Consider the following 22,130-nt stretch of genomic DNA (forward strand, 5'->3'; position numbering starts at 1 on the left):
ATTGGCCAAGCCTCCAGCACTATGCTGTGCATGTAAAGACAGCTGGACAAGTATTAAGGCCTAGCTCTGGCAGTGGAGAGCCAGCTGTGCTAAAGCTCGTTTACCATGTGTAAGTTATAAGGCATGAACTGTCTGTTGGTTTTTATTGCCTGAGGATTGTACAGAAACTGGATTAAATCGGACTTAAACCTGAACAAAATGAAAACCAGCACAAGTTCTCAATGTTTAAGCAAGTAAAAACCAAACATTTTTAATGTTTCATATTCAAATCAGTTTTGAAATCACTTTTTGTTTTATTTACAGCAATATTCAGTCACAGACGTACATTGACAAACTACAAACAGTCCAGAGAATCTTGACTTTGTATTTTCATTTATCCAAAAAGCTAGTAGAAAAGTATGTCTTATGCAAAAATATTTATTTAACAGTAATATCAGGTTTATTTTACAACTTACGAAACATTTTAATAGAGCTCACGTCCAATTAAGATAAGATATTCCTTCCTTTTTCAATAAAGCTAGACTTCAAAAAGTCTTAGAGACTTTGTGCAGCAAGTCAAATGTCAGTAAAAAAATATACACAAATATGCTTCAGGACTTTTAAGATGAGGGCAGCTGTTCTTAAGACATGAAAATTACAGGAAAATGTCTTGGTCTTACTTTCAAAACGTTAGAAAAGCTGAGCATAGTGTCACAAATATGTTGTATTATACAACAGGAAAATGTTATCGTACTATGGATGAGACTTAAAATGATACAGGTGTATTGCTGATTCAGTGGGACATTGATATGTATTAAATATATTTTTTGTAGACATACATCTATAGAATGTTATTTTTTCCTCAGTGAAAGGGTCCAGAGAACTGATAGCATGATATAGTAACAGAATCCAAACTAAACCTGGCTTTTCATTTTAACACTCAAAATGGACATGCCGGAATTCGTACCTGTAACCTGGTATGCAGTACACTCAATTATTTAACCATAATTACGTATGTGAAAGCCCGATGTTCACAACTTCACATTGTCACAATGTTCGCTAAAAACCAACATATGTCTGTGTTCTTTAATGGACAGTTTAGCAAATGCAGCACATTGCAAAGATCACAACTGCTGCTCTTCTGCTTATCGATCAACATCATTGCTCATTCACATCAGTACAGATTGTTTTAACAAGCATCGTATTGTACAAAAAATTCAATGACTTCCAGGCAGCAGGCAGAGTGGCACTGTGGCCTCAAAGCTCTTTGATCTCGTGTTCGATTCCGTTTGGAGGCAGGGAATTCTCCAAGTGTGTCTTCCCACCTCCCAAGCACCTGGTGGCTAGGTTACCTGGCGTCCCAAAAGGCTCCCTGTGTGCATCCCCCCTGCTCTGGCCTGGCTCCTCTTCCACAAGCTAGTCCCAGAAGCACAGGGCGCAAGGTGAGACATGTCCTGGGATGCCCTGATCCGGACCAGGAGCAAGTGGCTTTCTGATGATGGGACAGTGGGAGGGAATCGACTTTCCCCTCCACTCACGGGCAACGGCCGACGGCGAGGTGAAGAGAAGACACCGTGTTCCGCTGTCTTTTGGTCATGATATTGTAGAAGAGTCCCTTTCTGCATCCTCCAATACCGTTCCAGTGCCGCACCGTTCACCTGCCGCGTGTTCATGGGCTCGGGGTCAGCCAACGGCAGAGCGTACTTGGAGAACAGAGCTGCAGATGGGGTGCACAGGTTCGAATCCAGCTCACACAGTGCACACTCAGCGCAAGCTCCTACTGCCTGCAACATGCATGACTTGACCAAAACTGCAGGAGGAACTCTTTCCTTTCTGGGATAAGATCCTGCTCTAAAATAAACACGACTTCAAGTGCAAGTTAGGAGAAGCGTTCTGCACTGTTTTTCCAGCAACAGCATCAGGAACATCCCAAGATAAACCTTCGGTGCCAGTCTGGTCTAACGTCCTGGTGCACAGTAGCTCAGAGCTCCTGAGGACACAGCTGCACAATTCTCTGCCACAGGCTGTGTGCTGAAGTGTCTCTACACACTCTTTCAGTTCCAGGTCCGATCTCCCCAGCCCAATACTATTGCACAAAAAGGACAGGAAATGTGGGTGGCGTGGCAGAGCGGAATATTAAACAATAAAAGGTCTACTTTTCTCCAGTACCTTGAAGTATCCTCAGTACCCGACTGCAATAACCACAAGGCACAAGAAGTGTTGTCACTCTTGAGGTGTGCAATACTCTGAAGCCGGAGTGACCCAGCCAGCCCCGGGCAGACAGTGTGTCTGCAGGTTCTCTTTCCAGCCGAGCTCAGCTGGAACCATTGAGCAGCTGGCCCCAGCTCTACAGGCACCATGGCATTAGAGACCAGATACCTGCAGACACGCTGGCCCTCCAGCACCAGGACTGGACACTCCGGCTCTACAGGACCTCTGAATTAGAAAACACTCCCACTTGACATTCCAAGCATGCTCAGTTTCTAAAGCTGCTGCATTTGGTTTTGCTTTTAATGCTAAAAAAAAAAAAAACTTTTCTTTCTCCAAGAGAGTCTGGTACTCCAGTGCTCATGACTGGTTAAGATAAAATGGTACAATTCCAAGTCATGACTTGATGTCCCTCCGCACCCCAGTAGCCCCTGCAACCCTGCTGGAGGCTTAAGTGAACAAGTAAGGATTCACTGTGCATTTTGTTTCTAGAATCATGGAATTTTATCCAGTAGGAACCTGCAACACGTGCAAATGTGAGGCATGAGGGCTCAATCTGAAGCCCTTCTTCCACAGCTAAAGGGCGTCAGAATTAAATCTACAGGCCATGTATTTCTTGAGAATCAGGTGCTTCATAAATTGCAGTGCAGGACAGCCAAAGCAAACAGAATGTTTAGCAAAGATCATCAAAATCACAGGAAAGCTAAGTGAAAACACGGCAAACTCCTTGAGGAGCTGGAACGTTCCAAAACCCAAGAGGCAGCTGTGAAGTTCTCTTTCCTGTGAATCTGCTTCATCTCTCTTGAGTATGGATCACAAGCCAGTCTCTTTCCACACTTCGCCACACTGCACAGCTACTCTGGCAAAGCGCAGCAGGAGGAACAAAGGAACACCCTGCTGAAATGCTAAGGGAATAAATAAATTGGTGGATCAACTGTGCCCCACTGGTGTCTTTCTGGCAGGTTTTCTTGTACGTTAATGGAATAAAACTGAACAGGACACTAAAATCAAAAACTGCACAAAAGAATCCCCAAGAAGACGCCAAGCAGAAGAGGCCCTGCACTGAGCCCACAAACCCTTACTCACATCATTGTACAACACCCCCACCACAACCCAGAAGATCTAATTTGCTTTCCAGTTTAAATTAAATTCATCCCCGAGACTTAATTCCCTCCATTTTAAAGCTGCTTCTTTTTACAGAAGCTGCCTCCCTTTTACAGAAGAGAGGTGATCCCAGAAACCCAAAAATAAAATAATGAGGCATGTGTGTACGTCTCGTGTATAAATACATAAACTTAGATTCAAAAATAAACTTTTCCGCTGAAGTCTGGCCCGTTCACCTGTGACCCCACAGGTTGGCGCCGCTCAGTCATTGTCGGAGCCCTCTGGAGGCAGAAATATCAGCGAGTCGTGGAACGTGTGCCCGTACGGACGCAGCCGGTACACGCCGAACATCATGACGTGCATCTGATTGGGGGGCACCGAGCTGAAGGAGATGGCCAGGTCCGACAACTTGCCGATCGTCTCTCCGGACTTCTGGGCCAGGGCCTCCTCGATGAGCGCGCCCACGGCCTTCCTGTGAAACAGCTCCCTCCCCTGGGCGTCCTCGGCGTTCTCCGCAAACACGCCCGTGTACTTCAGGCACGCGGCCAGCTCTTTCTCCTCGCTCACCTTCCAGATGGCGCGGCCCTGCTCGGGGCACTTGCTGGGGTCGTCGAAGGCCCCCAGCAGCCGCCGCAGGGCCTCCGCGCTCAGGACGATCCCGCTGTTGTACTCCACGTACTCCAGCTCGCCGGACCTCACCGTGCGCCCCAGGTAGAACGGCTGCTCGGGGTCCTTGTTGAGCACCAGGTACTTGAGGTTCTCGATGACGGTGAAGGTGCTGGGCTCGGCCAGCAGGAACCAGCTGTACTCCTTGCCGTGCTCGTAGGCATGCTTCAGGGCCTTCCTCATCTTCATCCAGTCGTCCTTCTCGGCCAGGTCCACGGACTCCAGCGCCTTCACCGACTCCGAGCTGTAGAACTTGGCCTTGTCGCAGTGCTTGCTCCAGGTCTCTTTGGCCGCCACCCACTGCTGCAGGTACCTGGGCTGGACCAAGATGGCGCAGAACACGCGGACTCGCTGGGCCAGCTCCCGCCTCTTGGCCTCGCTCAGCTTCAGGAGCTCCTCCTTGGTGGGGGCCTTGACGTGATGGTGCAGGTGCAGCTCGGGAGAGGGCTGGGGCCCCGCGCTGAAGTTCCCGATGACCGAGACCACCGCGCAGAACAGGCCCCCCATCACCATGCCCTTGACGAAGGATCCGCCCTCCGAAAGCATGCTGAGCAACCTGCAGCAGGAGAAGAGCACCAGTGACGCGGGACAGCCACGCAGGCGTGAGCCAGAGAAACCCCCGCCGGGCTCCCCTTCGAACCCGAGCAGCTCAAAACCCACACAGTGCGGTTCTGGGAAAAGCAGCTTAATCCCCTTAATGAAAGACAATACTTGAATCAAGTTAAAGGAATGTGGGCTTGGTCAGACCTGAAGAACCTCTGCTTGATTAAGAACGATGCCATCTCTGCAGTGCTAAATGCAGCAGAGTGTTGTTGCTGTAGGTGCGCAGAGACCCCTTCATTCTTACATGCTGAGGGTTGCTCAGAGGGATTCAGAAGCTTTGTGTAGGACGGGGGACTCCTGCCTTTTGTTTAACCTCTGCGTGTGACAGAGAGGACAGATCACCCTCAGACAAGCAGCAAACAGGTGCTCTTCTCATCGACACCTCACCTACGTACCCTGGCTCTCAATATCCAGTGCAGAATCTTCTCACCTGTCACCCCTAAAAGCCACGCTGATCTGGAGACAATGAGGCCATATAAACAGGAGGAGCAACTTCCCAGGAAAGAGAAGACTACAGGTGAACCTTGCACCCAGCGTAATTTCTTAAACACACAAATGATCCGGAAGCCAGTTAACTTTTTTGCTTATCCTGTGCAAATATGGACTCTGGATGGGGTCCCAGTGTCTCGGGAAAAAGTGGGTGGAGCGTGCCCTGGACCAGGACAGTCTGGACTCCTGGCGTGAGGACAGCTTGGTCTTCTTTCCACAAAGAGTGGGGGGAGTGTGGAACAAAGCCACTCAGCCAAGCTGTTGAAGCCGATAGCCTGGCTTCTAGCAAGAAACACCTGGATGAGACCCTTGTGTCACTGAGCTACTAACTACCCAGGCGTCTGGATTGGCCTAACCGACCCCCCCATTTCTATACTATAATGCGCTGGGTGAGGCAGTAGTTTTTAAAACTGTAAAGCGTGCCCAGGACAGAGAACTCACGGGGTCTGGCATCTTCTGGCTCTTGCTCTAAGCTGGGCAGGTCATTAAACAAGCAAACTCATTTCCTTCTCGGCTGGAGACTTATAGGATTAAAGTCTTTTTACCGCTGCTCGAAACATACACGTCATGAAACGTGCGGTACAGCTACCCATGAAACACGCTAGAGTCGGGAACAGAAATATGAATATCCGGCAGTTATTTAAACACACCGGCTGTGTAACCAAGAGCTGGACTGGGACGAAAACCCCAGAAGACCCTCTACGAACCGGATCGGAGACACCAGGTGTCAGCACTGACAATCCATGAAGATGGATTTCAGGTGGAGAGCTTCCCGAAAGGTCACTGTCCACACGAAGACAGTGGCGCGATGAACACGCTAAATTATACGATACTTCAAAAACACAGCCTTCATTTCATTTTCAATTGATCTCAACACGCCCAGGGAGAGTTGAAGCCTATCTGTGGCGGTCGCTGTAATTGATGTTTTCCACATCACAGCGCGTTCCCGGGGACTAAGCACAATTACGGAAAACTGTACGAGACAAAATCTAAATCCATATCAGCCACACCACATTATTAAAACGCAGGCCGAAACAGACCATTAAGGACAAGATCATCTGGGGCTACAGTATGTAAGAAGCTTATTGCAGCGGGAAGCCATTTTTTCGCTCCAAACACTTGGTTTGGAGCGAAAGTGCTGGTAAATAAGAGACCGTGAACCTTAAACCCGTTGTCGGATCGACTGAATCCGCAGGAATGCAATCGGCCTCCCGCAAGACACAACCCAGCATGACAAAGGCTACGTAACACAACAGATCAGCTGTTTTAAAGAAGACAGAGAAGCTCTTCTCCCTCAGCCCTCCTGAAACTTCAGGTAAACTCAAGAAGTTTAACCCTCCCCAGCCTTATCGACACCCCCCATTTCCCAGCGTTAGTCACTAGCTGATCAAGAGCGATATATGCGCTTCGTTAGGTTTACTGACAAAGTTGTATACATATATACACACACACACATCTTCAAAACAGACTGAACATTTACTAATCCGGAGCCAGGAGTGAGAGATTTCGGAATCAAGTGCGAGTTTTGCCACGGGGAGGTTTTTGAAGAAGGTTAGCCGTGATCCCTGTGACAAACGTACAGTATTAGGGGCTATAACCCTGCTGCCGAGTACGGGGACAATGCTTATATCCCCGACCTTATCTGGATGCTGTCTGAACATAATCGACTCCGGAGAACTCGGCAGGAGCAAACCAAAATGAGACCGAACTGCACCGACAGCGGCAGCTTGACCAGCTGGCCGAGCAAGTAACACGGAATAAAGCAGCGCCTCCGGTCTGGAGGACGAGCTTGATCCCGGTGAATGATTAAACTCGAAGCACACTCGGCGCAGTAACATCTAAGTTTGCCTGTGCGGCTGCAACACTGAAAAACACTGCCGAAGAGCTACCTGTGCCGTCGGGAAATCAGATCCGGCCGCAACCCCTCAATCGTCGGGTTACGACAGAAACATTAGCGCCTTTTTTTTTTTTATTCTGCAGATCATGAGCTTACCTTTTTTTATTTTCGTTTGCTGCACACGGTAGGAAAAAGTGATTTCTCACAAACTGCCTGGTTGTATCCTTCCTGCTCTCATGTTATTAGCTCAGTGACGTGCCCCGGGCACTTCCGCTTGCGAAAGAGCGCGTGACGTCAGAGCGGCGCGGGGCCGAGCGGGTGTGCGTCAAGATCAGCACACAATTTGCGAGTCGAAGAAGTCTGTTTTACTTCTTTTCTAAAACGAAAATGCGTTAAATACGCAGCCCGTATGTGTGCATTGCAAATAACCCAGTATACACAGCGGGCGTCTACTTCCTGAACACAGGTTTGGTTCAGAACGCACCACACGAAGAAGGCTCCAAGGCCGAAACGTTGTGTTTTCTTTCTTCTCTTTTCAGCAGGGAATAAACCTGTTACTTGTTCCTTTCCAGCCTACGCATGCTGATGCAGCTCCCCACCTGAACTACATGAGATTATTTTGTTCGTTTATAGGTTCTTTTTAGCTGACATACCTCAACAATCCGAATATAATGCTTTATATTTTATTTCAGCACTTGTTTTCACCTTCTATCTGAAAGTGAAATTGTAGACTATTGAAATAGTCAATAAAGGGCAAGGAAAGGAAAAACAACAACGTTTTTTTCATTGCTTTTGGAAGTGGTAGTCCATACTATGTGAAGTCTGTCATGTCATTGTTTCATATCAACACATACATACTACTAAAAGTGGATGCAGGAATTAAAAGCATTTGTTATCTAATCAACTGGTTAAATGTCAGCTTAGGTTGCAAGTAAAATAAACATTGTACTTCAAAACTAGTTCCAAATACTAAATCATGCTTGGGCCATCTTGTGCTGGGTTCAGTAAATATACTGTATTTTGTTGGTAAGATCGATCTTTATAAAACAACAAAATACTGTCATGAGCGCTCATCGCGGAGTTCTTTGGTTTTGCTTGCCTGATGCTTGACCTTCAGTGTTAGATTCCTGCCGCATCTCTTTGCTGGAGCAAAATCAAATCATTCGTGTGCTAGAGCAAGACACAAGACACCAAACCGTGACTTGGCTGCGAAGGTGATGCTTGTTTCCGAAAACAAGAAAGTGAAAGAGTAACAAAAAGTCATATTTGATCAATCGGAAGGAAGCAACAAAAATATATAAAAAAAAATCAATTAGAAGGGTCATAAAAGACTGCAAATACGGTGTAGAACGATTCCGCCCCACAGCTCTGTCAGGACTCAATATGCTGTAAGTACTTTTCCCCAGACTGAGAAATACATCTTCTGTTAACTAGTTCTATGTTTAGATACTATTCTTCATCAGATACGGCCCGGCCAGCAAGAGAGTGCAGCAGCACCGGCTGTCTTTAACAGCAGCACCACAGACATTTTGACACCCTCATCCATCACAACCAGCAAAGTTCCAGCTCTTTCTAATGTTTCTCCCCAGTTCGATTAAAAACCTTTCATCTTGACAAAGAGCCCCTGTAACTCGATCTAAAAGCCCAGCGCAGTGCCTCAGCCACACCATCACCAAGAGCGCGCGAAAGGGCTTTGCTCCTTGCATTCAATGCTTGTTTTGCCAAAGCATCAGTGATCACATAGCGAAGCAGACTGGCTGCCCTGGATCTGAGTTGTTAGTGAAGAGGAGAAAAAAGTACGAAACTGAGAGTGAGATACATGACTTACAACACATTTAGCAGCCATATCACCCTGCAACTCACAACTGGCAACCCACTGAAGCTAAGCAGGTGTGAGCCTGGTCAGTACCTGGATGGGAGACTGCCTGGGAAAAACTAAGGCTGCTGCTGGAAGAGGTGTTATTGGGGCCAGCAGGGGGCGCTCATCCTGCGGTCCATGTGGGTCCTAATGCCCCAGTATAGTGACGGGGACACTATACTGTAAACAGGCGCCGTCCTTCGGATGAGACGTAAAACCGAGGTCCTGACTCTCTGTGGTAAAAAAAAATCCCAGGGCGCTTCTCGAAAAGAGTAGGGGTGTAACCCCGGTGTCCTGGCCAAATTTCCAATTGGCCCTTACTAATCATGGCCTCCTAATAATCCCCCTCTATGAATTGGCTACATTACTCTGCTCTCCTCCCCACTGATGGCTGATGTGTGGTGAGTGTTCTGGCGCACTATGGCTGCCGTCGCATCATCCAGGTGGATGCTGCACATTGGTGGTGGTGGAGGGGAGTCCCCATTACCTGTAAAGCGCTTTGAGTGGAGTGTCCAGAAAAGCGCTATATAAGTGTAAGCAATTATTATTAATTATTATTATTTAAGCCTTAAAATATAAACAAATGAAATAAATAAAGTTATTATACATGTATTTGAGGTCTGCAAATGGAAGCTGATCAAGGTGCCCAGCCGTGGTCCAATGAAATGCCATCTGAGACCTGGAGATGGATCACCAGGAAGTCAAGCCTTCGCAGGAAAGCCAGTTACACCTCACCTGCCTGTCTTTGCTGGGTGGCAGGTGGGAGGAAACTGGAACACACCCACACAAGCACAGGGAGGACATGCAAACTCCAGCCAGAAGACCTAGTGCACCAGTGAGAATATGCCACAGCTGCCCACGGTCAAAGAATAAGATACTGAGGCTGGCTAAGACAACAGGGCCTGCAGCCTCACTCCACTCCAGCAGGAGGAGAGGGCAGAACGGAGCATGGACCTCCACCCTCTGTGCATGATGTAGCAGCTCCTGTTGCCACTGGATTTTGTCCTGGGAAACACGGAGTTCTACCTCTGGCTTTGATTGCTGCAACCTGGGCTCATGTTTATGGTACCATTTATTGGTGTAGAAAGTAGTATTTAAGACCTCAGGTTACAGCATCTTAGCTCGTATAGCAGATGGTCTCATAGCATCTCTTTTGATGACCAGTTCTCACCTTCTGAACAGAAGCTCATGCACTGTCCTTAATGGGTTCACTGTTAACCAGTGTCACAGTCGTCCTTAATGAGGTTCACTATTAAGCAGTGTCACAGTGGATGAGTTTGCTGCGATGCCGATTAAAAGACTTTGCTCTTTTACAGTTTAGGCTGTGCAGGACGGTTTGGGTTCCTGCAAGGTTAAACGTGCACAAGAGTGGCTCGTTAATGTGGAGCCCTGGCATGTGGGTACAGAAGCTGAATTCTGCAGGTTACAGAGACAGGGAAGGGACAACATTCTTTTCAAACATTTTGTTTGTGTGATCGACAGACCGAGCTGAGCGAGGGGGCTTATCGGCGACGCGGGGGAAACAGGGCAGTGCGCAGGGTTCGGAACCCGTCCCGCAAGAAGAAGGAGCCAACATGACTTCACTGAGGCAGCTGCGAGTCAACATTTGTGAAGGCGCTCTGCACAGGCAGTGATAGGGGAGATTTAAATTGACAGCAACCTGCTAATGACAAAAATGACGAGGGACCTATCACGTCAAAACCATTAGAGCCATGCTGAGGTGACATGATAAAATATCGATCCCCCTGTGATGGATGGCCCTGGAAGATATAAAAGTGAGGCGTCTCCAGTCGCAGGGGAGCAGAACTGACCTCAACACCCGAGGCACGATCATGCAGTCCTGGGCTTTGGTCTACACAGCTGTTGTCCTGTTGTCTGCCAGTTGCTGCCAGGCTTTTCCGCTGTACTCAGGAGCCAGTCTGGTGCCGCAGGCAGGTAGGCATGATGAACTGCAGGTGCTCCATTGAACAGCGGGCACCTGTTCTTTTTTTCCACATTTCAGAAGCCGACTCTAAAAACTTTAGCCCTGCTATGTGAGTTTACCACACAGAGGGGTTTGTTCAGGTTTGTTGAGTTTAAGTCTGCTGAACTTTTAACTGCTTTACTCCCGAACAGTGCAAAGGGGTGCAAAGTTTTTTTTGTCAGGGTTTGTGCAGGCTCTTAGAAAACTTGATTTCTAGACTGAAGAGTGGTTTGCGACTTAGCACTTAAGCACAGAAAGGTCACTTTTGCACTTACCTAAAACCGAGAATTGAGCTCCACTGGACTGACTTTTATATCTCAGATATGCATACATATTACTAAGACAACTTAGCAACACAATACAAATTAGGGGGTATTACACGATTAAAGCACATTGAAGAAGCTATTGAACTTGCATTTACTGCTTTATTTTTAAAAAAGCAAACAGAAACACAAATTAATGCAGAGATGGGATATGTGTTTGACCAAGCATTGTCAGATGTACTGGACATGGGCTTGCTCAGCTGCATGTGCACCTGTATTTCTGTATATTGGGACCCACTGTGGTGCAAAGCTTTAGTGTATTAAGAGGTATGGCCACATGAAAGGTTGCTGTGGCATAAAACCAGCTAACGTGCAGTGTGAGACAGTCAGAATGTAAATCACAGCGGTACATCATGATGCATCCCATAGGAAGACATAGGAAAGAGATGTGACTGTGGTAAATTTCCACAAGGAGAGAGATTAAATATGGTGAACAGACGTTTACAGGGATCCATGTGAATGCATACCAGGTTTGTTATCAATCATCATAGAACTAAGTGACTGACCAGCTTCTATTCCCTTCAGCTTCCCTCGAGCTGTGAGTATGCTGCGAAAAGGGATGGTCATAATTCATTCCTGCCTCCAGGCTCCAATCATTTGCTGTCTGCCCTTGTCAGTCTTGAGATAAAATGTTCTAGGAGTGAAGGATGGTGAATGTGAAGTCATATGAAGCCAACGATTGCTGCCATGTCTCATTCTGACAAGCGTCTGACCTGAATCTCAGCTCGACTGTGTTTATGAAGGGAAGAGAGGTCAGAGGGTGAGGCGGTGCCGGTTCTTGGTCGCACTGCCCTGCTTGCTGCGATGCTGTGAGGGGCTCCAGGCATGCTCTTGTTTGGCAGATATGTTCCAGAGGGTGGCTGCAGACATCGAGGAGGCAGAAGGCACAGGAGGATCTCTGGGAGAGAGCAGAGGGCAGATGAAGGGTCTCTACCCTCTCCTCCTGCCGCAGGGACAGGACACGATGAGCAGGCTGAAAGGTGAGCAGGAGCTCCTCACTCCAGACACTCCAGACACACCAGACACTCGGGTTCCAGCGCCGTTCATGCCTATTGAACCAAAATCCAGAAGAGCTAACTAATACTTTACTAATCAGACAGTTTTGAATTGTTCTCCTCTCTTTTAAATGAACCTGTACCTATTCATATGTAACTTGAAAACTGAAACTTTGTAAGGGCGGAAAATGATTAAACATTTCGGATCAATCCTACAATTACCATTATTTGTTCAACTGTGTAACTGAATGTCACACATGAAGAGCAGGACTGGGAAGCGTTGCTCTAAAGGGGAAAATGTGGCTGCAGCCAGAACCGGTGTTCTACAAAACAACAGTAATCATCGCCTCAAACATCATACTCCAGCATGCATTCAAGGATGCACGTTGAAACTTTATCAAACAGAGAAAAAAGATGGTAGCTGAAGATATTTAAAAATAAAATGGGCAGGATCAAATCAAACTCTTATTTCCTTTCATTTCAGGCACTAAAGATTCTATCCAACAGGAAAAGCTCAACAACGTGGTAAGAACTGGTACATTTCTTGAACAGTTAATAATAATGATGATGATGGAACTTATGATGAGACTGTTTAAAACTGTTGATTACAATTCCATTGTGCTGTACAGAAGAAGAGGTATAGGATTTTTTGGACTGATAATCTGTCTCTTTGTGACATCATTCTGTAATAGTTTAAATCTGCTGTGAAAAACAGTGTTTACCAGCCGCTGACCTGAAGAAACACCGTCCTCAGATTTTTGGGTCATAATATCAGACTAATTGATTACGGTTTTCTGTATCGGGTGTATCTGTAAATTTGTTTTCAGCACTTAGAAGGACAAATGGGCTCTCTTTCAAGATTTTGGCCTGAAATGTAAGCAACTGGACCTCTGCAGAAGGGAAAAAAAAGGTTAAAGTGTGCGTGTGTGATTCAGTGACCCACCTGCTGTGGACATGTCTGATAGTGTCACTCTGATCTGTGTCTGTTCTTCATGATCGGTAGGAGCTGTTCATTCGGAATAGCAGCCCACAAGCTGCAGAGAGGCTGTGTGGAGTCTTGGGTGCTGAAGTTGTCTGAAACAGTGCCCTTGAAGTCATAGATTTTAGGAAATTAGATAGAAGCCTTAACAAGCGTGCAGATGAATGAAGTCGTCAGTTAGCAGAGCGGATGTAGAGCTCAGCTGGAATGACAACCAGCCGACACGGTGTTCCTCCAGGGCCAGGGCTGGGTCCAGCGGAGCTCAAGTCCTTGCCTGATCTAATACCCCTGCTGGGAAAAACAGGCAGCCTGACTCCCGTGACTCTCTGTCCTTCTGTTTCTGTGCGTCGGCGGGGCTCCCAGGTGGAAGACGTGAAGGCAGCAGTGTTGAAACTGGCGGCTCTGGACAGGCTGCGCACACACAGCCTCTTCAGGTCTGAGCAGAACCCGCAGAAAACGGACAAGAGAGGTGAGGACACAGCCCGGGTGGCGGGGTGAAGCAGCAAGGGCACATGTGCACTGGTCTTTCTCAGGGCCAGGGCAGAGCCAGCCATTCGGGTTAGGGATTAATACACTGGAAGGCAGATCAAGTCTCCCAGTGACTGCTCCTGCACCTTTTAATTAATAGGTTCTGCAGAAAACCAGATAAGCACTGCACCCTAGTTCCCTATCCCAGGTGTTAATAAATATGTCTGCCTGGCCGCCCCCTAGTGGCTCAACTAGTGAAGACACCTATACAGAGTACTGGTGGGGCCTTAAAAGAATGTAATGGCTTGGCTGTCCCATCAGATTGGGAACCTGGGAATCCCAAAGTGTTTGTGCTCAGCTGGTAGATCACCGCTGGGGGCCGGTGGGCTTCAGCCAACCAGAGCTGCGCAGGAGAGGCTGCTGTGGCTTACTGGGTGCAGATGTAATGCCATCCACCCCTGTGCTGCAGCTTCGTCCTCTCATGTAGACTTGGGCTGGCTGGGTTGTGAGTGCTGTCCGAGCTCCACTGAAAGGACCCTGCAGCTCCATCTCCGCCCGATGGCCCAGCTCACATCCACCTGTGACAGGGCAGAAATGGGGCAGCAGACACAAGTGCCCCCTAATGAGATCCAAGACAAAGGCACTAGAGAAATTGCTTCATCAAACCATCTCTCTTCACCTTTCACCTCTGAATGGCAGCCAGTGTGTATTCGAGAACTTCCCCTCTTCTTGTTTCAGCCTGTTTCTGGAAGTACTGCGTGACGAACTGAAGGTTTCCGCCGGCCGTGGAAGAGGACAGGACTAAATTGGACAAACACGGTCCCCACACCCCCTCCCCCTCTCCCGAGTCCCCTGTATGGTCACATTAAAGATTCAACTCGCAGCCTCAGAGAATGTGTAAATAATTTTGTACAGAGGACTTATTATAATAAATAAATAAAGTAAAATACGACGTTTTCTAAGCCAGGCGAAACTGGCTGCTTATTGCAACTGACTGGTTTTAAATGCAATACAAATGCAAATCTTTACACAGTAAGGTGCAAAACGACCAAAATAATGTTCTGAAATCTCTCTTTTTCTTGGTGTCATTTTAAAATTAGGCTTCTGTATCGAAGCAATGAAGAGAACACGTTTGTTCTCTAATAAACCAGCTCTGGTGGTTGGCCTATTACCAAACAAAATATAGGATGTCACATAAGACAGCAGTTTAATAAACAGCTAAATCGGTACACGGTTTTAGAAGTGTTTCTCTCGACGTTCACCGTTTGAAACGCAGATGCAGCGGCGCTCGAAGTCAGTTCAACTCCGGTTTAATGAATAAACACCATTTGCCCACGGGGTGGCAGTATTGCTCCAAATATAAAAATTGGTTCAGTATCTCGTATTCCGCGCCACACCCCGACATTCTGCCTTTGACAGAATTTCATTATTTTGTAGGCGCAGTTTTATGTCGGAAATAATTTTACCTAACAGTGAAGCTCATGAAATCATTGTAAAATCAATAACTTGAAGGTGAAGACGAAGGCTAGGCCATGGAATGTGGACAACATAGTTTTAATAAAAACACCAGAGAAAACAATAAAGCCATTTTTACAGGTACATACAATAATTGTTTTACAAGGAGTACAATGTATTGAACAGAAGCACTCGCCGGCGCTCTGCAGCCAGTTCAAGGCGTCACACTCGCTTTTCCTGGGTTTTCAAAGCCAGACTCAGACCAGTCCTCTAACGGCTCCTGTGATTGTCATCATTGCCACCTGCCCCAGGGTAGTGTGCAGACACCTCCATACACCTCCAGCACTAATGCACGCACATGGGTAGTGTGTAAAAGTAATAAAAAGCACCGTACAGCTCTATTTTTGGGATGTTTGGGATGGGCCATCTAGACGTATTTGCAGGAAGGTTTGAATTCGCCTGCTGAGGTGCCAGCATTACAGCTGCCAGTAACTTTACAACACACTGGGAGACAAGTGTGTTTCCACATTTCAGCCCCACGCAGAGCTGGGCTTCGGGATGCAATAGTAAATGAGATGTTTTAACCCACTGATATATCTCAAATGTTCCATTAAAAAAATGCAGATTATTCCCGGTGAGAACCCAAACTCTATTCCAGTCCTATACAGGAGACAAACCACACACCTAAGAGAAGTTCATTTAGAGACACCAGTTATATCAGTAGACGTGTCTTTAAAAGGGAAGAGGAAAAAGGAGCAACTGAAATGTTTTCAATGATGTTTAAAGTCTCCTTGAAAATACCTCACACTTTCAAGTCCATCACTAGTACACTGTATTAAACTATTGTAGATATATCTATCATGTGTTTGAAGGTTACAACATATATATTTATATTAGTTATATCTAAGTGGAAAAAATAACAGAAGGGGTTTATTTACAGCTGGCATACAAGCTAAGAGCAAATGCTTATTTTGCCGCTGGGCTGAAATGATTTTTCTATCACCTGTCAGAACTGCCTGGGAATTGTTCCTGGCTGGTGACCATCATCATCCGTGAGTTCTTTTGCTGGTGTGATTTCTTTTCTGTTGAAGGGGCGCTGAAGGGTCAGGTACCCATTTTAACTGTAGCTAAAGCAAAGCAGGGTATCAACTGTTCTGTAGGGAGAGCTGGACACTGTATGGAGCAACGCAGTTTTTAAAAGGCACAAAACTGTAGCCATCTGTAGCTCTCAGGTGGACACTGTAGACTGGAGCTCTCAGGTGGACACTGTAGGTGGAGCTCTCAGGTGGACACTGTAGTCTATAACACTCAGGTGGACACTGTAGGTGGAGCTCTCAGGTGGACACTGTAGACTGGAGCTCTCAGGTGGACACTGTAGACTGAAGCTCTCAGGTGGACACTGTAGACTGAAGCTCACAGGTGGACACTGTAGTCTGGAGCTCTCAGGTGGACACTGTAGACTGGAGCTCTCAGGTGGACACTGTAGGTGGAGCTCTCAGGTGGACACTATAGACTGGAGCTCTCAGGTAGACACTGTAGACTGGAGCTCTCAGGTGGACACTGTAGGTGGAGCTCTCAGGTGGACACTATAGACTGGAGCTCTCAGGTGGACACTGTAGACTGGAGCTCTCAGGTGGACACTGTAGTCTATAACACTCAGGTGGACACTGTAGACTGGAGCTCTCAGGTGGACACTGTAGACTGGAGCTCTCAGGTGGACACTGTAGTCTATAACACTCAGGTGGACACTGTAGACTGGAGCTCTCAGGTGGACACTGTAGCTATGGACTCTGGAGCTGTTCCTGGAGCTCTGTAGTGAGACTCAATGCTTCACTGGCCCTGGAGTAAGTTGTACTGAATCCCTAGATGGCATGGAATCCTAAGGTAGTTTTGGCACTGGACATTTCTGAACTTTTTTTGCCTGGAGGGACATTTTGGATGCCAGATTCTACCATTTTCATTCTTTAAAAAAACAAACAGCAAGGTACCCCCTCCTCCCCCCACGACTCTCGGGCTCCTGCTGGTCACTTCCTCTGGGTGGCCACCCCCAGGTAGGCCCTCTCAACCTCCTCGTCAGCGGGGCACGTGTGGCTGAACTCCTCTCTCTCGGAAGCGTTTTTCAGGTAGCGCCACACGCCCGTGAACTGGCTGGGGATGTCGAAGTCACAGTATTTCTTGGCGGCAATCTGGAAACAAAGCAGAGGGGACTCCAGTCTGGCGTTCTGCCTGTGTGTGAGTGAAACCACATTGTGTGTTTCGAAAGCTCTCAGGGGACTTTTCCTGATTAAACCACCTGCAATTGCAGGAGGCAAACCTGGCAACCCATTTCATTCAATTGCAGGACATCAATTACTTTAATTAATTTGCTTAATTGATCCTCCTGCTCAAGATTTGTTGCACAATCAGCGATCAGTTAACCTAGCACTAAGCTAGAAAGTCCTATTCACCAGAGACACAAATTTTCTCCATACATTGTTAGAGGAGTATATCTTCAAAATGAATGTGTTTTATGCATCTTAAATTCTCACGTGTCGCATGTAGTACCTGATAACGCACTGCCATGTGAGTGAAGTGCCAGAGAGGTCTCACCTTGATGATGTGTAACTTGGGCAGCAGGTTGCAGTCGGCCAAGGTGAGCTGGTCGCCATCCAGGAACTTCCTGTTGGAGACGAGGAGATCCTCTGTGCTGTTGGGGTCAATCTCCTCGGGGAGCGGAGTGTTCAGGTAGTCGTCCAGGCGCTTGAACTCTTTCAGCAGGGCCTTCTCAAGATCTGAGGAATGAGAGACAAACATGCTCGTCTCTCCAGGACAGCCTTTTAGGTTTTTCATCATCTTGGGCAGCTGCATAAGCACGTGGGTGAGGAGCAGGTATGGAAACCTGCTTTGCTAGGGTGTGCAGGGCTGGCTGAAGCATGGAGGGCCATGCTGCTCATCTCCTACTCACTCTTGTTGGCCGGGCTGTTCTTAATGAAAGCAGAGAACTTGGCGAAGATGTCGCTGCCCACGTCAAAGGACTCCTTGTTCAGCGGGCTGAGCCGAGGGTACCTGGGGGAGACGAGGGAAGTGGGAGCTGACTGAGGCACACACGGACACTGAGGACAACTTTCAACTGAAAGAAGAGCGCGAGGGCCAGACGCCAGTAAGCGAGGTCCAGCTGTACTCAGGCTCTGCGTGTTCCTTTCGTTTTCTCCCGCCCTACCTGGGGGGAGCCAGCGTCTGCTCCAGGAACTCCTCGATCTTGAGGAAGTCTGTCTTGAGCTCCCCGTTGAACAGGAGGAAAGGAGGGTTGGTCCCCGGCGCCAGGTCCTTCAGCTCCTCGGGCTTCCTGGAGATCAGAAAGAGCAGCGCTGCCTATCACACAGAGTGGCCATGGAAACCCGGCTTGTCTGTGGCCATCAACAGTCCCGGCGTTTATGTAAGAACACAGAGTCTCTTGTTGGCTTATTTCTATCATCAAAGTACCAAAACTGAAGTTTTAATTGTGTCATGGAGAGTTTCAAAAACTCTGTATTACTCGCAGGGGCGGGCCTTTGCTTCACAGGCTAATTTTTAAAATGGAATTTCCTTTTTTTTCCGTTAATGTGATTGTCCTGTTTTTGAACAACAGGTGTTGCTATTCACAACGAGAAACACTAGCGTGAAGTATTGACATGAGCTGCGGTCTTCATTTCTGAACGTGCTGTTTTCTGCTTTAAGATTGTGTTTCGGTATCCTGGGACCTCTGTGAATTCCCCTGGAGTTCCATTCAGTTTTACTTTTGATTCTCGCATTCGAGCTTTGCTTGCACAGGAGCACGAAACCCCCGATCTGTTCCCTGTTATTTAAAGTGTTCTGGAGGCCGAGCCCCTGCACAGGGGCTGTCAATTCGCTCTAAGCTCAGAGAAGAGAGAAATCCAGCAGGAGCGGAGCTGGTGTACTGACGCAGTGTTCTGCGGCCACACTCACTTTTTCATGTCCACAGTGGTCACAGTGAACTTGACCCCCTTCAGCCACAAGACCATGAAGAGCCGCTGACAGAAAGGGCAGTTGCCCACATTCTCCCCGTCCAGACCAGCCTACAGGAACAACCATGCGTTAGATTCCAGCCGGTAGCTCGACCACTACCTGGTGACACTTCTTTGTTCATACTTTGCTCTGTAATCGATGGCAACAAGGGACTCTACTCCACCTGCAGCTCTAAAGACGACTATAGCAGCTGCAGACACTCTGCCATTTGTTTCATCTGAAAAAAAAATATAGCAGAAGCAAACTACCCTGACAAGTAGGATTTATTTTTAGGATAGCAAAACCAAAGTTATTAATTAATTCACAAAGGAAAGCAGAGAAGCAGAGAATGGCTGGCAATAGAGTTGACAGGTAACAGACAAGAAAGTCATGGTCCCTAGGCCATGCACATTATTTCTGCATGTTTGTATTCACTGGTCATTTGATAACAGCTCTCTTAAAAGCCCACAGTACATGGTTTCCCCCAGCCTACACAGAAGCCCTGTTGACCCAGTGTGCGTGAAGGCAGTCCTGGGGAAAGTGTCGGGTCACGCTGGTGTGTCAGTTTGCTCCTAGGAACACCTCCTCTGAAGAGGCAGCCAAGCGAGCAGCTGGTCTGAGCTGGGGCTGTGGCAGATCAGGAGCGTGCAGGCTGCCTGTGTGGCGATAAGGTACTGCTGGGGATGAAGGCTCCCGTACTCAGCCTGTCTGTGTTGATAAAGAGCGAGGGCTCGGCTCACTGACGCAGGCACGGCCAACACGACGAGCGGCGCTTCCCTCTGGGAGCTGAACATGCAGGTCTGGCTGTTTGGCTGTGTTCAGAGGCTCTCACACTAATGGATTATCACCAGCAGATATACGACAAGAGTCAAATTAAAAAATAAAACACTTGTTGAATTTCCACACCATGAACACCATAGAAATGGATCCTTGTAAAAAAAACAAATCCCCAGTTCGCATCCACACCCCCCTCAGAGGTAATAGTAAAGTTTTAGCTACAACCCAAACTTTGAACACACTCTCAACACATTTTCCTAAGTACTTTTATTCGATGTCTTCTTCTTATGCAGAGGAAACAAGGATTTTTGACACAATGCCCTTCAAAGCTTTCTGCAGCAGCTACACATCTGGGACGTGTTCTCATTCCAAATACAATCCAGCTAATTTTCAGAATCATGTTTATGTGAAAGAAGTGTTATTTGTTTCTTTCCTGAAGGAACACGGTTTTAATTATTGCTTTAAGCTTGCGCAATTCTAGAGTTTAAGAACATCGTCAGCTCTCAAGTGTTGTGGGAGTCTGGAACAAACCACCCAGACATGTTGTTAAAACCGATACCCAGACGTCTGTCAAGAAACAGCTGGATGAGATCCTCCTCAAGGATTAATTAACTGCCAGTTTATGTTTGCATACGTTCTTATATTCTTACAGCAGTGCGTTTTACCCTACCAAACAAATTCTCTTAGGACATGGACAGCAGTTCCTACCTTCAAAAGAAAATAACAGAACATAAAAATGAAAAATAGAAAGAAAGGGCTAACCTTTATGAAGAGCTCAATGTTGGGTTCTTTGCTGGATCTCCTGAGAGCCATGTTGTTCTGCAGTTATACTGTTTTTCCAGTGATTCCTGGCTTATCTGACAGTGTTATTCCACACTCAGGGGCTGCATTTAACTGTGCGCTGGACCCACCTCTCAGAACACTAAAGTAAGAGAGCGAGGGAGGGAAGGAGGCTGTTCCAGGAAGCGATGTGACTCCCCTCCGCTGGTGTGCAGTCAGACTCCTGCTGGTCCTCCAAGTCATCGTCTGGGAGAGCTCTTGGTGAAACAGCCGCTAGGGGTTGGCCCATCAGAGGGGTGTGGGGTCTGAACAGACAGAGCGCCAACCGGAAACAAGAAACTCCCCCTGAGGAAAGGTCCCTCGAGTGTGCCGAGCCTTTTGAGAGAGATCGTTACGATAATATGGAAAAAGGCTGTTGTAATTCTGACATGGTGACAACAGGCGACACAAAAGAATTATTAGGAATTCACGAAAGGGCCCGCAGCCTTTTTGATTAAGCACAGTAACCACAGCTGCAGCTCTTCACCTGACTTCTGATTTTTTTTAAAAAGGAACAAACACAAAGTATGTCTTTGTCTCCTCTTTGGTTCTGGAGATTAAATTTAGAGACGCTGCTTTCACTTCCGCTCCTGCTGATGTGGTCTAGAAATGAATATGTTACAATGTGCGCACGTTTCATCATTTTCTGATGCTGTTCTGAAAAACGAAACGACTTTCTGGATAATAAATTGCACAAGCTGTAAAATGGCAGTCATAAACCTTATGTAGAAAAAACTAGCTTTCTTTTGTTGGTAATATCATAGAATAGTTGTTGAATTATGAATATTAACCAATGGATGTTACTTCATGGTTGAATTACAGTCCTCTTTTATAATTTGAATTATTCAAATTAAAAAAATTCAAATTCAAATTCAAAAGTGGCTTTTTCACTTCTTTTAGTACAATATGCAAAATGTTCTATTTGTAATATATATACTGTATAAGGAGGAACAATTCAACACATTTTGCTGCAGAACTGTTACTATTTTGTGTCTCCTTATTTGTTTTGGTAAGTTGAAATGCCCCATGCAGTAGTAATTTAAAATTCATACTATATTTTGTGATGGCAAAATACAACAACAAAAAACCAACTTAACAATGCACTTGCACCTGAATTAGCGGTGCTCATGAATAATTACAGAGTGGCATGAAAGAGTTATGCACCAGCCCCCGTGACTCAGTACCGTCTGTACTGCTCTCTTCCTCCTGTATGAATTCACTGGGCGGTCCGGGATACCTGCCGAGCAGAGAGAAGAAGCAGCCCAGCTCTGTCTGCGCATGTGAGGAGGCGTCAGAGCAGAGACTGGTGGAGCAGGGTCTTGCATTAGCAATGTGGGAGATTTCTGATGTGGCAGGAAGCATCCCTGGATCTCAGAGCATGGATATCCTGAGCAGGGGCACGAAGGAGCTTTGGGCTGGCCTTCACATCAGTCAGCCATTAGTCCGCTGGCGGTAAATAGTAGAAACTCTCACTTCTGGAGTGGGGAAGTCCTTTGTTTGTGTGGGGAAGTGCCTCTTTCGATATGACTTGGTGGACGCAGTGGTCCACATCCATGCCTGCAGGTCTGCTGTGTCTGCAGGCTTTCATTCCTTCTTAACCAACCCAGAGACTTACTTATAGAA

The 22,130-nt window shown here is 47.0% G+C and overlaps 3 protein-coding genes across 3 annotated transcripts; 1 reads left to right on the plus strand and 2 right to left on the minus strand.

Annotated features, from left to right (window-relative positions):
- Positions 1-215: 215 nt before the first annotated feature.
- Positions 216-7,184, minus strand: c1galt1c1 (C1GALT1-specific chaperone 1). Its single transcript, XM_015351630.2, has 2 exons — positions 7,043-7,184; positions 216-4,513 (listed from the first exon to the last, which is right to left on the minus strand). Exon 2 carries the CDS (start codon positions 4,501-4,503, stop codon positions 3,553-3,555), a length of 951 nt encoding a protein of 316 aa, XP_015207116.1. The 5' UTR covers positions 4,504-4,513; positions 7,043-7,184; the 3' UTR covers positions 216-3,552.
- urp1 (urotensin-related peptide 1) lies at positions 5,656-14,379 on the plus strand. Its single transcript, XM_015351631.2, has 6 exons — positions 5,656-6,364; positions 10,227-10,679; positions 11,873-12,010; positions 12,510-12,550; positions 13,368-13,473; positions 14,211-14,379. The coding sequence occupies exons 2-6, from the start codon at positions 10,499-10,501 to the stop codon at positions 14,240-14,242; spliced, it is 498 nt and encodes a 165-aa protein (XP_015207117.2). The 5' UTR covers positions 5,656-6,364; positions 10,227-10,498; the 3' UTR covers positions 14,243-14,379.
- A 631-nt stretch (positions 14,380-15,010) lies between these two features.
- clic2 (chloride intracellular channel 2) lies at positions 15,011-20,737 on the minus strand. The gene is made up of 6 exons (XM_006632906.3): positions 20,451-20,737; positions 18,873-18,982; positions 18,127-18,252; positions 17,872-17,972; positions 17,517-17,698; positions 15,011-17,113 (listed from the first exon to the last, which is right to left on the minus strand). Exons 1-6 carry the CDS (start codon positions 20,499-20,501, stop codon positions 16,952-16,954), a joined length of 732 nt encoding a protein of 243 aa, XP_006632969.1. The 5' UTR covers positions 20,502-20,737; the 3' UTR covers positions 15,011-16,951.
- Positions 20,738-22,130: the final 1,393 nt, after the last annotated feature.

The sequence above is a fragment of the Lepisosteus oculatus genome, chromosome 8 (assembly GCF_040954835.1).
Source record: "Lepisosteus oculatus isolate fLepOcu1 chromosome 8, fLepOcu1.hap2, whole genome shotgun sequence".
Classification (NCBI taxonomy): Eukaryota; Metazoa; Chordata; class Actinopteri; order Semionotiformes; family Lepisosteidae; genus Lepisosteus; species Lepisosteus oculatus.

Excerpts from the sequence above, each read along its gene's own strand:
- c1galt1c1 (XM_015351630.2), bottom strand. The coding sequence starts at position 4,503 with ATGCTTTCGGAGGGCGGATCCTTCGTCAAGGGCATGGTGATGGGGGGC.
- urp1 (XM_015351631.2), top strand. The coding sequence starts at position 10,499 with ATGGCCCTGGAAGATATAAAAGTGAGGCGTCTCCAGTCGCAGGGGAGC. Across the intron at positions 12,011-12,509 it reads CACGATGAGCAGGCTGAAAG|GCACTAAAGATTCTATCCAA; the intron begins GTGAGCAGGAGC and ends CTTTCATTTCAG. Across the intron at positions 13,474-14,210 it reads GCAGAAAACGGACAAGAGAG|CCTGTTTCTGGAAGTACTGC; the intron begins GTGAGGACACAG and ends TTCTTGTTTCAG.
- clic2 (XM_006632906.3), bottom strand. The coding sequence starts at position 20,501 with ATGGCTCTCAGGAGATCCAGCAAAGAACCCAACATTGAGCTCTTCATA. Across the intron at positions 18,253-18,872 it reads ACCACTGTGGACATGAAAAA|GAAGCCCGAGGAGCTGAAGG; the intron begins GTGAGTGTGGCC and ends TCTGATCTCCAG. Across the intron at positions 17,114-17,516 it reads CCAAGTTACACATCATCAAG|ATTGCCGCCAAGAAATACTG; the intron begins GTGAGACCTCTC and ends CTTTGTTTCCAG.